Source organism: Dendrobates tinctorius, unplaced genomic scaffold, assembly GCF_039654945.1.
Source record: "Dendrobates tinctorius isolate UK_male_01 unplaced genomic scaffold, ASM3965494v1 ptg000273l, whole genome shotgun sequence".
NCBI classification, from domain to species: domain Eukaryota; kingdom Metazoa; phylum Chordata; class Amphibia; order Anura; family Dendrobatidae; genus Dendrobates; species Dendrobates tinctorius.
The window spans coordinates 2,855,595-2,872,002 of record NW_027361940.1 but is presented as its reverse complement, the minus strand read 5'-3'; the positions used below and the strand labels follow the sequence as shown (position 1 = coordinate 2,872,002).

Here is a 16,408-nt window from a genome sequence, read left to right as displayed (position 1 = left end):
AGGATCAGTCTTTCCCTCGACGAGAGTCTGCTTTGGAAATATTCCATCCTGGTACACAGGAACGGACCCTCTGCTGCTGAATGTTCCTATACACCGGCGGTGCTATCCAAGAACCGTCGGAGAGATTCAAATGTAATATAGCTAAAGGAACAAAAAAAGCGCAATAGGGTCTTATCTGGGTTATTGCAGAAAAAATAAATTAGAGTTTACTCACCCTTTTTAGGAGAGATTAAAGCATGTGGGATCAGTAATCTGCTTGCTGCACGTCCAAAGGTCAACTCTGCGACCGCTTCAACATCAGATTTCGGAATAAATTCTTGGACTTTTGTGCGCTACCAGATAAAATCACTAATCCAGTGTTTAGGAGAAAGATTAATCCATTTATTTCCCAACGCGTTTCAAAATGTATACCATTTCTTCTTCAGGGGATGACATATATGATCAGACAGAACTGTCACAGATTATATAGAACAGAAGTTCAAAAAAAGATTCAAAAAACGGCGCCAAAAGGTCACATGTCATCTGGTACAAATGTCAGAGTTCAAAGTGTCATAGTTAAATTAATGTATTAGTTAATTTAAAATCATTAAAAACATATTATTTTTATTATTCCATAGATAAAAGAAAGAAGAAAGGAATGGGAAGATAAAAAAGAACAAAGAGGGGGAGACCCGTGCAAAACGAACCCCCGACATCAGAAGACAAAACAAAATAGGCACAGTGGTCCAGTCTTGACGTTTTATGCTTCTTGTTGAAAGGTGGTAGTTTTTCAGCCTTCCTTAGTTTGGCCATGTCCCTGAGTATGGCACACCTTGTGCTTTTTGGTACTCCAGTAACGTTGCAGCTCTGAAATATGGCAAAACTGGCGTCAAATGGCGCCTTGGCAGCTTCACGCTTGATTTTCCTCAATTCATGGGCAGTTATTTTGAGCCTTTTTTTTATCAACACGCTTCTTGTGACCCTGTTGGCTATTTGCCATGAAACGCTTGATTGTTCGGTGATCACGCTTCCACAGTTTGGCAATTTCAAGACTGCTGCATCCCTCTGCAAGACATCTCACACATTTTGACTTTTCAGAGTCCATCAAATCTCTCTTCTGACCCATTTTGCCAAAGGAAAGGAAGTTACCTAATAATGAAGCACACCTTATATAGGGTGTTGATGTCATTAAACCACACCCCTCCTCATTACAGAGATGCAAATCACCTGATTTACATAATTGGCAGTTGGCTTTCAAGCCTATACAGCTTGGAGTAGGACATGTATAAAAAGGATGTGATCATTTGCCTTATAATTCTGCACACAGTGTATAGGCCCATCATGCACTGGAGCATCATTCATGGGGCCCATCATATACTGCAGCATCATACGGGGTCCTGTTGTGAATTCGCTTTCTGGCCTCCCTCTGGTTATTACTGAAGGTAGTGGAGCTGGTCAGATTAACAGAGGGATTGCGAGTTCTCTTTCTGGGCTCCATCTGGTGGTTACTGGAGGTAATGGAGCTGATCTGATTGACAGAGGGATTGCCACCTGATAATGAGGATGATGATTGGAGATCTGGGGTTTCAGATTGGGATTTAAGACAGCCAACTCCCTCTATCCCTGCTGGTGATTTTCCTCCTGTGCCTCCTGAGGTCTGATGTCTCCAGCTCTGTCCCTGTAAGTTCAGCTAAGTGGTTCATTTGCTATTCTCTTTGCATTTGATCTGGTTTTGTCTATCTCTGCTTTGTGCGGGTCAGCCAGCTCTGGCTGGGGCTGTGCTGAATCACCCCCCATATGTTACTGCTTGTGCCAGTTTGTTTTGTCCCCTGTTAGATTGGTCTCTTTTTGCTCTGCTTTCATAATATACCAGAGTGCTGATATAGTGGGGGGCGAAGTCGTTCGACTTCAGTTTTTTTTTGCATCAGACGTGTTGGACTTTTTGCAGGGTTTTTTGCGTGATTGCAGACAGTATCTTTCCTTTCCTGTCCTGTCTAGTCAGTGTGGGCCCCATCATTTGCTCAGTCTATTTTCCTGCCTGTGTTTGTGTTTTCATCTTGTCTCACAAACAATATATGTTTGGAGGCTATCTATTCCTTTGGTGTCTGCTCTGGGGCAGTTTAGATTTCCCCTTTCTTGCTTAGGGCTTAGTTAGCTCTCTGGCTGTGCCGAGGCATCTAGGATCAATGTAGGTACGCTCCATGGCTACTGCTAGTTGTGTGGATAGGATCAGGGGTCTGCAATCTGCTAAGTTACCAACCTCTCTGGTTTTCTGTGGCTTAGCCTGGGCCTGCTCTCCTCCTCGGTGACCCATTCATAACAGGGCCCATTATATATGGATCATTATATAGGCCCATCATACAATGGAGCATCATCCATGGGGCCCATCATATACTGGAGCATGATATGGGGCCCATCATATACTAGAGTATCATATGGGGCCCATTATATATGGAGCATTATATAGGCCCATCATACAATGGAGCATCATCCATGGGGCCCATCATATACTGGAGCATCATATGGGGATCATTACTTATGGGACATCATTAAGGGTATGGAGAATTATATGGAGCACATATGGAGCCTATTCTGTATGGAGCATTATATGGAGCCCATTCTGTATGGAACAATATATGGGGCCCATCATATACTGTATGGAGCTTTATATGCGACTCATTATATTGTATGGAGTAATATGTGGGGCTCATTCTACTCTATGGGGACCGTCCTATACAGTATGGCACATTATATTGGGACCATCATATACTGTAGCATTATGTGGAGCTCATCATATACTGTATGGAACATTATATGGGACCAATTATTCTGTATGGAGCAATATATGGGGCTCATTATTCTGTATGGCGCACTAGGTGGTGGCCATAATGCTTTATGGAGTATATACTGTGCTTTTTTTGAGCTATTGTACAATTTAAAATAGATCTGTCACGTAATGTAAGCAGTGAAGTATTTTTCATTGTACTATACCTATATTTTTGTGCCGTATCGGAGCATCATGAATTGTGGTATGTGTTAAAGGAGCCCAGTGACACTCTTTCGCCCGGGGCACACGAAAACCAGGCGCCAGCCCTACCCCACCGCAACTTTAGCCAAATAACCCCCAGTTTTCAATGCATAACTAGTATTACAAAGTAAATTAAGGTTGACAAGCTTCAGTTATAAGAATTGATGTTGTTGGCATTGAAATGGGCACTGTAGGTGTGTTTCCTGTCCACCACTCCATGTCAACTTTGCTTCCCCATTGACTTGCATTGGGTTTCGTGTTTCAGTCGGACTCCGACTTTTCCCGATAGTCGGCCGATTTCGTTAAACTCGACTTTTGAGAAAGTCGGATTTCATGAAACCCGACTCGACCCTACAAAAGGCAAAGTCGCTCATCCCTAATGAAGAGCATTAATCAACAATAATACAAGTCAACAGGCTCTTTTTTACCAACCATTGACAGGGACCAATGCAAACTGTACGGGAATGGAATGATCCTGACCACGATCGCTCTGTCCCTGAGGTGGATTCATAGAGTCAGCAGCACATCTCCTCTTTACATGGAGAGATGTGCTGCAGAAAGTTCACATTTTTAGACCAGTGTAAATGATCCGGTCAATTTGTAAATTAGCAATTTGCTTTTCAGTTGCATGATTAGATGGACCGAAGATCGGGAATGATCATTCTCAGTAACACTCATTCAGATTATTATGGGTCCCTCTGAAAGGGCCTTATAAGTCAATCAGTATATTTGCAACTGTGCTGATAAGAATTTTCCCAAATTATTGGTCCTACCATGTCTATGAATTGAATGACTACGAGCGAGGGTCAAGCATAAAATAATTCAATAGCCCAACTGCCTTGTCGGGTTTTCATTGATTCTTGTGACTGATTGAACTCAGGATTTCTCCAAACCTCTTAAAATAATAGACATTTCCTTTTTATTCATTGTTATGCTGACGGCACAACTCACAGAAAAGGACATAAAGTTCAAAAACATCACAGAAAAAAGGCAGCCATAGCTACCAACACTAGGACACAATATTGATGCAGCAGGAGCCCATGATAAAGGCGAGGCCTAGACCGCTGCATATGCTGATATCACAACCACTCGCACCGACCGTTCATGGAGGATTCAGCTGCTGGGTGTTGTAAATGGACGCGGATAAGGCTTGATAAGGTTCTCCTCAGTATTTTCCACCGTGCTGCCCCCGCATTTATCATGGGGTCTGCTACAACCTGTAGTGCTTTAATTTTCTGCCTTTTTCCTTTGAAGTTTTTTATGGTGCCGTAGACTAAAGGTTCCAGAAGCCAAAAGTTGTGGCTCCGCCATTGACTAGTGGCAGTCATAAATGTGAGTTTAGAGTCTGCACAAGGTGACAATGACTTTTTTACAGTGTATTATGACTAATTCTGAATATAATTGACTTTTAGAAAATACTTTGCAATGACAGTCAAAAATGTCCATCTGATACGGCTTCTACTAGAGGCAAGCACTATTGAAGTCTATACACTGGCCATGGAGCAAAGTCAAGTCATAAGTCATTTCCTTATGTGCAGAACTAATTAGTGATAAGTTGGTTATTTGGCACAATTGTCTCAGGATTCTCTCTTGGTCTGAAGGTTTCGGTGGACATCCACCTCCATTATTAGACTGTGGGTCCCTTTTTCTGTCCCAGATTGGTTGAGATATCATTTTATGGGAATTATCAGGGCTGTTACCTCTTCATACTGCAAATACTCCTTTAAATTTAGCAGACAATGTGGCCATACTATATAAATTGCTGCAAAAAATTAAGACTTTTGGAAATCACAATTATCCTTTGGCGTATTTCCTTGGTTCTTGCCCCGTAGATTATTGGGTTGCACATGGGTGCAGCAAGAACATAGAGGTTGGAAAAAATAATGTGAATGTGGATAGGAATATTATGTCCGAATCGATGTGTAAAGAATGAGAAGAGAGCGGGGACATTAGAGATGATGAGGACACAAACGTGCGGGGCACATGTGCCTAAAGCCTTTTGACGAGCTTCCTTGGAGGACAATCGAAATACCGCCCTAACTATGGCCGAATAGGACACCGTTATAAATATAGCATCTACCGCTATCACCAGCAGAGCCACTGCCAGGCCATACACCTGATTTATGGTTGTATCAGTGCAAGCGATCTTCACCACAGCCATGTGTTCACAGTAGGTGTGAGCGATCACGTTGGATCTGCAGTAGGACAACCTCCTGATCAGGAATGGAGCTGGAGCCATAAGTAAGGAGCCTCTAAATATTGCTGAAACCCCAATCTTAGCAATCACAGAGTTATGAAGAATAGAAGTGTATCTGAGGGGATCACAAATAGCAACATATCGATCAAACGCCATAGCCAGGATGACCGTAGACTCCATCATGGAAAGGGCATGGATGAAGAAGAGCTGAACCAGGCATGCATTGAAGTCAATCTGCTTGTCACCAAACCAAAAGATGCTCAGGATTTTGGGAGTAGTAGTTATTGATGCCACCAGGTCAATAATCGATAACATACAGAGGAACAGATACATTGGTTTATGAAAGGTCTCGTGGCACAAAATGATGAGAAGCATGGCACTGTTCCCCAGAATCGTCACGATGAACATGAAACATATGGGGATGGAGATCCAGATCTCGGCCACCTCGAGGCCAGGAATGCCAATCAGAATGAAGCTTGCGGGTTGGTAAAAAGATTCATTTTGTGTTGACATTGCTTGATGAGGTTCTGTAAATGCAGAAAACCAAGGGTTACCGTATATCACTGTATGATCTACACCTGCTCTCCATACATTTACCGTATGAGGCTGAGGCTGCTTTACTCTGTGGGAAGATTTCTCTTTTGCTGCATTCAGTTTCTAGAGTATATCTACGTAGCGGCTCGTGATGCTGCAGACTCAGTGCTCAGTGGGCATTCCCTATGCAGTGATCCTTTTTCCTGCCGACTTTCTGGCTGTTTGTTCCTCTGTCTCACACAGAGACCTCTACAGAGCTCGGAAAGCAGAGGAAGAGCCCGAAGGCCCAGAGTCATACTATATACAGCAAGCATTATGTCTACGTAGGAAATTATTACTGCTGCAGTTTATACCTATCTGCTATATAATGATTATTGATCATATTGCGGAGAAGGGAACGCGCAGAACAGATCAAAACTGTTCCCTCTTTAGGTCTGTGGCAACATTGCCCCCTGACCAGCTGAGACAATGGGTCTTTCACACCTCCTAACATTTGCTCTCTCCTCAATCCCAAATGTCCAGGAAACCGCTCAAAAAATGCCCATTTAGTGAAACGTTTGGATGTGCCGAGCCTGACTGTGTAGCCAATATTATACAGCAGCCGTGATCGTGAAGGGGGCTGGCTGGGCTACCTAATGACCTTCATTACAAGTCACCGATGGAGAGAGAGAAGGCAGTCATCTTTCTATGTCGAAATGAAAACAGAAGATGAGGATAGGAACAGAAGCCATCTGAAATCGGGAGAATGGGGCAGTCTTTGCAATCGGAGAACATTCTGTAGTGGCTCTAGCAGACTCAATTCTGTCCAAATTGAAAATGACCCAATTCATGAAAAGTCTTTTATTTTGTTCCAAGATCTCTCCAGACACCAAAAAATAATAAAAATTAAATAAAGGGGTGAAAAGATAATAAACCATGAGGCTCACCAGTCTTAGGCCTGCTCCTCACCGGTGCTGCAGCTGCTGACGCCGCTTCCTGCCTGGTCCTCTGGTCGCTTTAGATATTTTGACGTTTTCTAGACCTCGTGTCATCACATGCAGGAATTGCGCCCCACATGAAGACCGGAGGGGGCGAGCAGGGGACCGGGAGGGGAGCTGAGCTAGAAGAGGTGGGCTTAGGACGGGTTAGTATAATGTTTTTTTTTTATATATATTTTATCACCTTTTTTATTCTCAATAGAATCCAGAAGCATGCCGGCCGCCTTCTGCCATTGTGATGGATTTGTGTGAATCGAATCCTGAATATTTCAGTTTCAGGAGTTTGTAAAGAATCGGATTGGTCACGAATCGTCTCTTCTGGTGACTGTATTCTGACTCTCATTATTATTAGTTCTGTTAGTAATATTCTCTTGTATAATTATCATTATTCTCCTTCCTTCGCTCTCTCCGCAGTCGGGTGATGGGACTTCTCTTTCACTTTGTGGCTCAGACGTTCCTGCAGATGTTTTCTGATCGGGCCCCGGTGTGCCATTATTCGTTGTGTTAGTCGCGTTCGTGTGGTTATTATTTTGCTATTATTATAATTTCTCGCTATTATCGGATGCAGTCTGACTTTCTGTGAGACATGGTGCAGACATTTCTTGGACTCTTTAGGTGTTTAGCTGAACCATCGTGTCATGGGAGAATCCTTGTACCGAACACTACATGGTAAGACGCTACTGATTTTTACTAAGGGGCCTCTCGTGCCCTCAGTGACCTGTGCCTCTAATAAGCTGTGTTGCCCCCGGGGCCCCGCTTTGTCACAGAACAATTCTCCAACATAAGAAAGTCTATGGTAAATGAGAAGATCCATGAAAAGCTAAGAACCCGGATTTCTAATATTCAGGAGTAATTGATAATAGCAATGCCCCATGAATTTCTGATCTTACTGATGAGCAGTGACTCTCCCGCCGCCTTTAGTTACTCGTCAGTGATTCTGACTATTTACAGCCTCATTCAGATGTCAGTGCCAGCCAGTCCGAGAGCAGATTGGCGGCAGCTCTCCCAACCCAAGTGTGACACCATCATATGTTTCTACGAGGCTGTCATGCTAGGGTTGGGAGACCGGTGGGAAGTCCGTGCTTGGAACCATTGGCTTGGACATCTGAATGGGCCCTTAATCTATAGGACCCCCTAAATATGAGACCACCTGGATGTTACACTGTAACAACATCTTTTAAGCCGGTACTAATAAAATCTCTGTAATGGGAACCTGTCACATTGTACATGGCATCTGATCTGTAGGCCGGCATTAAAGAGCAGGAGGAGCTGGAGGAGACTTTTTTTTTGTCGGATATGTTTCAGTAAAATTTTCATTTTATTTATTAAAATTCCTGGTGTTTATATGCAGAAGTGTCCAGTGGGCGGCCCTACTCAGTGAGTGACAGTCTTCCCTGTATGACTATGCATTCAGAGATAGCTGTCAATCACTAGTAGGACACCAGTATATAAACACCAGGGATTTCAATGAATAAAATTCATGTTATACTGAATCTTTTCCAACAAACCTATATATAATTCTGCCCAGCTTCTCCTTCTCTGCACCGTGTTGTCCACAGATCGGACGACACTTACAACATAACAGGTTCACTTTAAGGGTCATTCTCAAAATGAGCCAAACAATCTAGTCTACACGAAGATTTCATCCATTATAAGTTTATGCTTAGAACATACAACACTGCCCTTCACCTCTCCAAACAAGCCTATTTCAACACCCTCATCACCTCACTGTCCAATAACCCGAAACGCCTCTTTGACACTTTTCATTCTCTACTCAACCCAAGAGTACAGGCCCCAACCACGGAGCTCCGAGCTGACGAGCTGGCCAATTACTTCAAAGAAAAAATTGACCAGATTCGACAGGAAATTATCTCCCAATCACCTCATACCATGTACTGTCCTCCCTCCCTCACTGTATCTAGCTCACTCTCTGATTTTGAACCAGTCACAGAAGAAGAAGTAAGCAGGCTCCTTGCATCTTCTCGCACAACCACTTGCACCAGTGACCCATTTCCGTCACATCTCCTCCAGTCCCTTTCCCCTGCTGTCACCCCTCACCTAACTAAAATATTTAAACTCTCTCTCTCTTCTGGTATCTTTCCCTCCTCATTTAAGCATGCCATCATACATCCACTACTTAAAAAACTATCCCTCAACCAAAACTGTGCCGCTAACTATAGACCTGTCTCTAATCTTCCCTTCATCTCTAAACTCCTGGAACGCCTGGTCCACTCCCATCTTATCCGCTATCTCGCTGATAACTCGCTTCTCGACCCTCTCCAATCCGGTTCCCGCTCTCTACTGAAACTGCCCTCACTAAAGTCTCTAATGATCTACTAACAGCTAAATCTAATGGTCACTACTCCATGCTAATTCTCTTGGATCTCTCTGCAGCATTCGACACTGTGGATCATCAGCTCCTCCTCACTATGCTCCGTTCCATTGGCCTCAAGAACACCGTTCTCTCCTGGTTCTCCTCCTATCTCACTGACCGCTCCTTTACTGTATCTTTTCCCGGTTCCTCCTCCTCTCATCTTCCCCTTAGGCTGGGTTCACACGTGGCTTTTTTTCGCGTTTCCGCAGCTGTTTTAACCGCGCGATTTTGCCGCGAAAACCCGAAAAATAAGCATCCCATGCATTCCTATGGGATTCCGCAATGCTGTGCTAATGCTGCGGTTTTTACCGCGGCGGAATCGCTTCGCGGTAAAAACCGCAGCATGCTCATTAATTTGCGGAATCGCGGCGATCCCGCACCCATAGGAATGCATTGTTCCGCTTATTTCCCGCATGTGGCTGTGCACAACATGCGGAAAGTAAGCAGAACATTTGCGGATGGTACCCATGGTCCGGAGGAGAGGAGACTGTCCTCCGGGCTTTGGGTACCATATCCCTGTAAAAAAAAAAATTTAAAAATAAAAAATATTGTTATTCTCACCCTCCGGCGTCCCGCGCAGTCTTCCCGCTTCTCTTCACGCTCCCGTTCCCAGTAGTCCTTTGCGAAAATGCCCGCGATGGCGTCCGATCTCGCGGGATCGCGAAGTCTCGCGGTCATTCGCGCGATGTCATCGCGAATTACCGCGAGACGTCGCGATCCCGCGAGAACTGACGTCATCGCGGGCATTTTCGCAAAGGATTACTGGGAACGGATGCGCGGGACGTCGGAGGGTAAGAATAACACTATTTTTTATTTTTTTTTACATTTTATCTTTTACTACTGATGCTGCATAGGCAGCCTCAGTAGTAAAAAGTTGGTCACACTCGTCAAACACTATGTTTGACGAGTGTGACCAACCTGTCAATCAGTTCTCCAAGCGATGCTACAGATCGCTTGGAGAACGCTAGCATTTTGCAAGCTAATTACGCTTGCAAAATGCTAGTTTTTCCGCGGGAAAATCGCGGGAATTTAAAATGCGATTTTCCCGCGGACTGGAATCCCGGAATTCTCGCGGTAATTTCCGCGAGAGTTCCGGTACGTGTGCACTTAGCCTTACTGTTGGGGTTCCTCAAGGATCAGTCCTAGGCCCCCTACTCTTCTCTTTGTACACTGCCCCTATTGGTCATACAATCAGTAGATTTGGTTTCCAGTACCATCTCTATGCTGATGACACCCAATTATACGCTTCTTCTCCTGATATCACACCTGCCTTTTTAGATAACACCAGCGATTGTCTAAATGCTGTGTCTAACATCATGTCCTCCTTCTATCTGAAACTGAACCTGCCAAAGACTGAACTCCTTGTGTTTCCACCCTCTACTAATGTACCTTTACCCGACATTGCTATTTCCGTGTGTGGTTCCACTATTACTCCCCAGCAACGTGCCCGCTGTCTTGGGGTCATACTTGACTCCGAACTTTCATTCGCCCCCCACATTCTATCACTGGCTCGCTCTTGTTATCTGCACCTCAAAAACATTTCTAGAATTCGACCTTATCTTACTTTTGATTCCGCAAAAACTCTTACTGTTTCTCTTATTCATTCTCGTCTCGACTATTGTAACTCTCTTCTGATCGGTCTCCCTCTTACCAAACTCTCCCCTCTCCAATCAGTCTTGAATGCTGCAGCCAGGATCATATTCCTCGCCAATCGTTACACCGATGCCTCTACTTTGTGCCAGTCATTACACTGGCTACCCATCCACTCCAGAATCCAGTACAAACTTATTACTCTCACCCACAAAGCCCTCCATAGCTCAGCACCACCCTACATCTCCTCCCTTGTTTCAGTATACCATCCTACCTGCGCCCTCCGTTCTGCTGATGACCTGAGGTTAGCATCCTCAATAATCAGAACCTCCCACTCCCGTCTCCAAGACTATACAGGTGCTGCGCCAATTCTTTGGAATGCACTCCCCAGGTCAATACGATTAGTCCCGAATCCCTACAATTTTAAGCGTGCCCTGAAAACACATTTATTCAGACTGGCCTATCCCCTCAACGCATTAACCTAATCTATCCCTGTGTGGCACAGTCAAAAATTTTACCATAACCAGATTTCCCGCATCATGTTCCCACATGCTTTATGCATCCATTAGCCCTCTGCGTCTGTACTGTTACACACTTAACATTATGACTGGTCCATACAATCAGGGCAACTGTTACCACGCACCTTTCGTGTCTCCCTCTTTCCTCATAGACTGTAAGCTTGCGAGCAGGGCCCTCACTCCTCTTGGTATCTGTTATGATCTATGTGATTATTGTTATGCTGTAATGTCTATCGTCTGTACAAGTCCCCTCTGAAATGTAAAGTGCTGCGGAATATGTCGGCGCTATCGAAATAAAATTTATTATTATTATATTTTTACTATTATTATTATAAACAATACCATCAGATATTATTGAAAATCCACCATGTTTGTGCACAGTAAGATAGAACATTGACGGCAGAAGAACATGAGGTGGTTCATCTAGTCTGGTAACCCCCAACCTCCTCACCATGGGGGGAACACAACACGTGTTTTTACACTTCTGCAGGAACCCACCAGTTGTCCTATGCATCAAGTAAAGAGTAAATCACTCTCTCCTGGAGAACATCTTTCATGGTTTTAAGGCGTCTGTACTTGGGAACCACTAATGTTGAGGACGATGATGGTTTTTGATGGTTTATGTAATCGTGATTCTATTTCCTTTTCTGGGAGAAAATAACAATGAGATTAAAAGCACAGAGTTGGGAACAATGATAGCTGATGATGGTTTTGGTGGTTTATGTGTCTGTTTATCACTTTCCAATCTCCTTTTCTAAAAGAAGATAACAAAGAGATTGTAAGCAATGAGACGACCTACCAGCACCAGGGACGAAATGAAGGAGCAGCAATGTCCAGACAGCAGCGACACTTCCGGATCAGGCAGATGTTGAGCTCTTCTACTTCAGATCTGTCTGATGTTGGAGTATTTATCTCCTGGTCCACAATAAGCTGGAGAGCTCCCAGGACTCACCATGGTGTTTCCCCAGAAACAATCTAAACTCCCTAAGGCTCAGTGGAAGGACTACTCTATTCTAGGCTTCGGCTGCGCCTCTGAGACATCCCCCAGGAGCGGAGCTTCAGGACAGCAGTGATCTCTCTTATGTATGATATTTAATGTCAGACATGTTTAGAAGATGAATTAATTATTTTCAAATATTTAGACACAAAACAGACATAAAATTTATAGACAGGACGCTTTAATAATAAATAATAATTTTATTTCTATAGCGCCAACATATTCCGCAGCACTTTACATGTTAGAGGGTACTTGTACAGACAATAGACATTACAGCACAGCAATAATAATAATCTTTATTTTTATATAGCGCTAACATATTCCACAGCACTTTACAGTTTTGCACACATTATCATCACTGTCCCCGATGGGGCTCACAATCTAAATTCCCTATCAGTATGTCTTTGGAATGTTGGAGGAAGCCAGAGTGCCCGGAGGAAACCCACGCAAACACGGGGAGAACATACAAACTCCTTGCAGATGTTGTCCGGTGGGATTTGAACCCGGGACTCCAGCGCTGCAAGGCTGCAGTGCTATCCACTGAGCCACCATGCTGCCCACACATAGATCATAACAGATACCAAGAGGAGTGAGGGCCCTGCTCGCAAGCTTACAATCTATGAGGATATAGGGGAGACACGAAAGGTGGATGGTAACAATTGCTTTAGTTGTTTGGACCGGCCATAGTGTAAGAATCGGTGTCCCTGTTGCTGCATGAACCGGTTAACAGTCTATGAGTGTAACAGTACAGACACAGAGGGCTATTAAATGCATAAAGCATGTGGGAACATGATGCGGGGAACCTGGTTATGGTAAAACTTTTGCCTGTGCCACACAGGGATATTTAGGTTAATGCGCTGAGGCGATAGGACAGTCTGAACAAATGCATTTTTAGGGCACGCTTAAAACTCTGGGGATTGGGGACTAATCGTATTGACCTGGGAAGTGCATTCCAAAGAAATGGCGCAGCACGTGAAATGTCTTGGAGACGGGATTGGAAGGCTCTGAATATTCAGGATGTTAACCTCAGGTCATTAGCAGAACGGAGGGCACGGGTAGGGTGGTATACTGAAACAAGGGAGGAGATGTAGGGTGGTGCTGAGCCATGGAGGGCTTTGTGGGTGAGGGTAATAAGTTTATACTGAATTCTGGAGTGGATGGGTAGCCAGTGTAATGACTGGCACAAGGTAGAGGCATCGGTGTAACGATTGGCGAGGAATATGATCCTGGCTGCAGCATTCAAGACAGATTGGAGAGGGGAGAGTTTGGTAAGAGGGAGACCGATTAGAAGAGAGTTACAATAGTCCAGACGAGAATGAATAAGAGAAACAGTAAGAGTTTTGCAGAGTCAAAAGTAAGAAAAGGTCGAATTCTAGAAATGTTTTTGAGGTGCAGATGACAAGAGCAACCCAGTGATCGGATGTCGGGGGTGAATGAAAGCTCGGAGTCAAGTATGACCCCAAGACAGCGGGCCTGTTGCTGGGGAGTAATAGTGGAACCACACACGGAAATGGCAATGTCGGGTATAGGTACATTAGTAGCGGGAGGAAACACCAGGAGTTCAGTCTTTGACAGGTTCAGTTTCAGATATAGTGAGAACATGATGTTAGACACAGTGTTTAGACAATCGCCGGTGTTTTCTAGAAAGGCTGGCGTGATGTCAGGAGAAGAAGCGTATAATTGGGTGTCGTCAGCATAGAGATGGTAGTGGAAACCAAATCTACTGATTGCTTGACCAATAGGGGCAGTGTACAAGGAGAAGAGGAGGGGGCCTAGAACCGATCCTTGAGGAACCCCAACAGTAAGGGGAAAATGAGAGGAGGAGGCTACATTCTGGTCCGGTCACTTGAGATGAAGGATGGTCCAATTATCTGGTGAGAAATTCTAGTGAGCCCCATTTTGATGAATGAAAGGAAAAATAGATATTTTAGGATTGGCTCACTCCTAATTATAAAGTGGAAATCTGCTGCCAAAAATTCTTATCCACTTTTTAAAATAAACCAAAATGTTTAACCTGGCGGAAGTTTCTGAATGATGAATGCTGACTTTTAATCATTTAAACATATATTTTAACATCATATAAGAATAAATAACCAACAATAAACAGTGATTGAAAAGAACAAAGGAACAGAAATCAGAGTCGGACATGGAGGTTTTCTATGTATGCAATAACATTGTCATTTCCAGTGTAGAAGTCATTCTTGTCACCAGTATAAGATCTGAGGGGACGCTCCTGGACAATGTGCTGGACTGTTTGACGGTTGGCTCCACAGTCACAGGCAGGAGAGTGAGATTTTCCCCACTTATGCATAAGATCTGCACAGACTCCAAAGTTTGTCCTGATACGATTCAGAGTGACGCAGGTTTTATAGAAGCAAACAAAGCAAACCAGCTCATCGACAACCATCAAGGGTGCACGGAACTCCGCCTGATCAGACGTCATGTAACATGGAGGAAAAAGGGTTCATCTTCCAGGTCCCACAAAAAAAATCTTTGTTCTTTATTGAAGCTTTATCACAGCTAGATAAAGATCTCTAGAATGAAACGCGTCGCTTTGCCTTGGCCAGACAACTTCTTAGTGAGCATTTTCCGTCACGTATATGTTTTTAATTACTTCAATAAAGAACTAAGATTTTTTTATGGGACCTGGAACATGAACCCTTTTTCCTCCGTGACCCAGGTTTTCCTTGGTAGATTGAAGCCTGGTGGTGGACTTTGTAAGTGATGAAACGTTTGAAGCTCACCGTTTACTGCAGTGACCCAAAGTTCTCGCCATTTCTCTTCTATATTGAAATCATGTTCTTACAGGGTCATTGTGGTTCGGATGGGGGGTGTCTTGATTTCAGTAGCTGTAGTTGAACATCTTGGATATTTTGATGTATTGGGAGATTTTCATTATTCAGTACTTTGGTATATTCTTTAAGTAGGAGCTTTTGTCTTCTCTGGTTTGCAGGTACAATATGGCTCAAGACAGGTAACCAGTGGACGGGCGTAGGTCTGATGGCACCAGATATTATGCGCATAGAGTTGTTCAGCTGAGTGTCGATTGCATTCACATGACAACTATTCAGCCATGCTGGAGCACAATATTCTGCGGCAGAGTGCACCAAGGCCAGGGTAGACGTTCCCAAGACAGGTGCTGAAGAATGCCATGAGAATCCGCAGAGTTTCTGAATAATATTATTGCCTGCTATGTTGATTATCAAATATGATGTAAAATATATTGACCAGGAGATCTAGATGTAGTTTGATTGTTTGGGCGTCAAGATTGTTAGTCCTTTAGCATTACTCAGGATGCACCATGTGGAGGAGGACTAACGTGAACGTTGAAATTATCGGGAACTTCCAATTTATAATTTTATTTCTCTTTCTTCCTGGGAAGTCTCACGTCTAGTACCAGTCCCCGATGGCGTGTCCTCCTGAAGTCGTAGCTCCGTACTACATTCTCAGCCATTTTCAGCCTGTGTGCAAATAATCAGACGGGAAACAAACAGTCAGACCACACAATATAATTAATTATTATTATTATTATTTATTTATATAGCACCGTTGATTCCATGGTCTGTACATGAGAAGGGGTTACATACAAATTACAGATATCACTTACAGTAAACTAACAATAACAGACTGATACAGAGGGGAGAGAGGACCCTGCCCTTTCGGGCTTACATGCTACAGGATGGTGGGGAAGGAGACAGTAGGTTGGGGGGTTGCAGCAGTTCCGGTGTTGGTTGAGGTGATATCTCCGGTAGTGGTGAGAGAGAAGGAGGTAGCGGGGTCATTGCAGGCTGTAGGCTTTCTTGAAGAGGTGGGTTTTCAGGTTCCGTCTGAAGGATCCGAGTGTAGTTGATAATCGGACGTGTTGGAGCAAAGAAATCCAGAGGATGGGGGCTATTCGGGAGAAGTCTTGGAGGCGGTTGGAAGAGGAACGAATAAGTGTGGAGGAGAGAAGGAGGTCTTGGGAGGATCGGAGATTACATGAGGGAAGGTATCGGGAGATTAGTTCAGAGACATATGGGGGAGACAGGTTATAGATGGCCTTGTAGGTCAGTATTAGTAATTTGAACTGGATACGCTGAGGGAATGGAAGCCAGTGAAGAGATTTGCAGAGGGGAGAAGCGGAGGAGTAGTGAGGAGAGAGATGAATTAGTCGGGCAGCAGAGTTAAGGATGGACTGGAGAGGTGCGAGAATGTTAGCAGGGAGACCACAGAAA

At 44.0% G+C, this 16,408-nt stretch overlaps 1 protein-coding gene across 1 annotated transcript; it reads right to left on the bottom strand.

Moving 5' to 3' along the window:
* Positions 1–4,757: 4,757 nt before the first annotated feature.
* LOC141072463 (olfactory receptor 52P1-like) lies at positions 4,758–14,970 on the bottom strand. The gene is made up of 2 exons (XM_073559740.1): positions 14,949–14,970; positions 4,758–5,719 (listed from the first exon to the last, which is right to left on the bottom strand). Exons 1-2 carry the CDS (start codon positions 14,968–14,970, stop codon positions 4,758–4,760), a joined length of 984 nt encoding a protein of 327 aa, XP_073415841.1.
* Positions 14,971–16,408: the final 1,438 nt, after the last annotated feature.

Bases quoted from the DNA above. Each gene is read 5' to 3' on its own strand.
- LOC141072463 (XM_073559740.1), bottom strand. From the start codon at position 14,970: ATGGCGAGAACTTTGGGTCACT. The intron at 5,720-14,948 runs GCAGTAAACGGT...AACCTCATCAAG, and splicing joins GGCGAGAACTTTGGGTCACT to CAATGTCAACACAAAATGAA.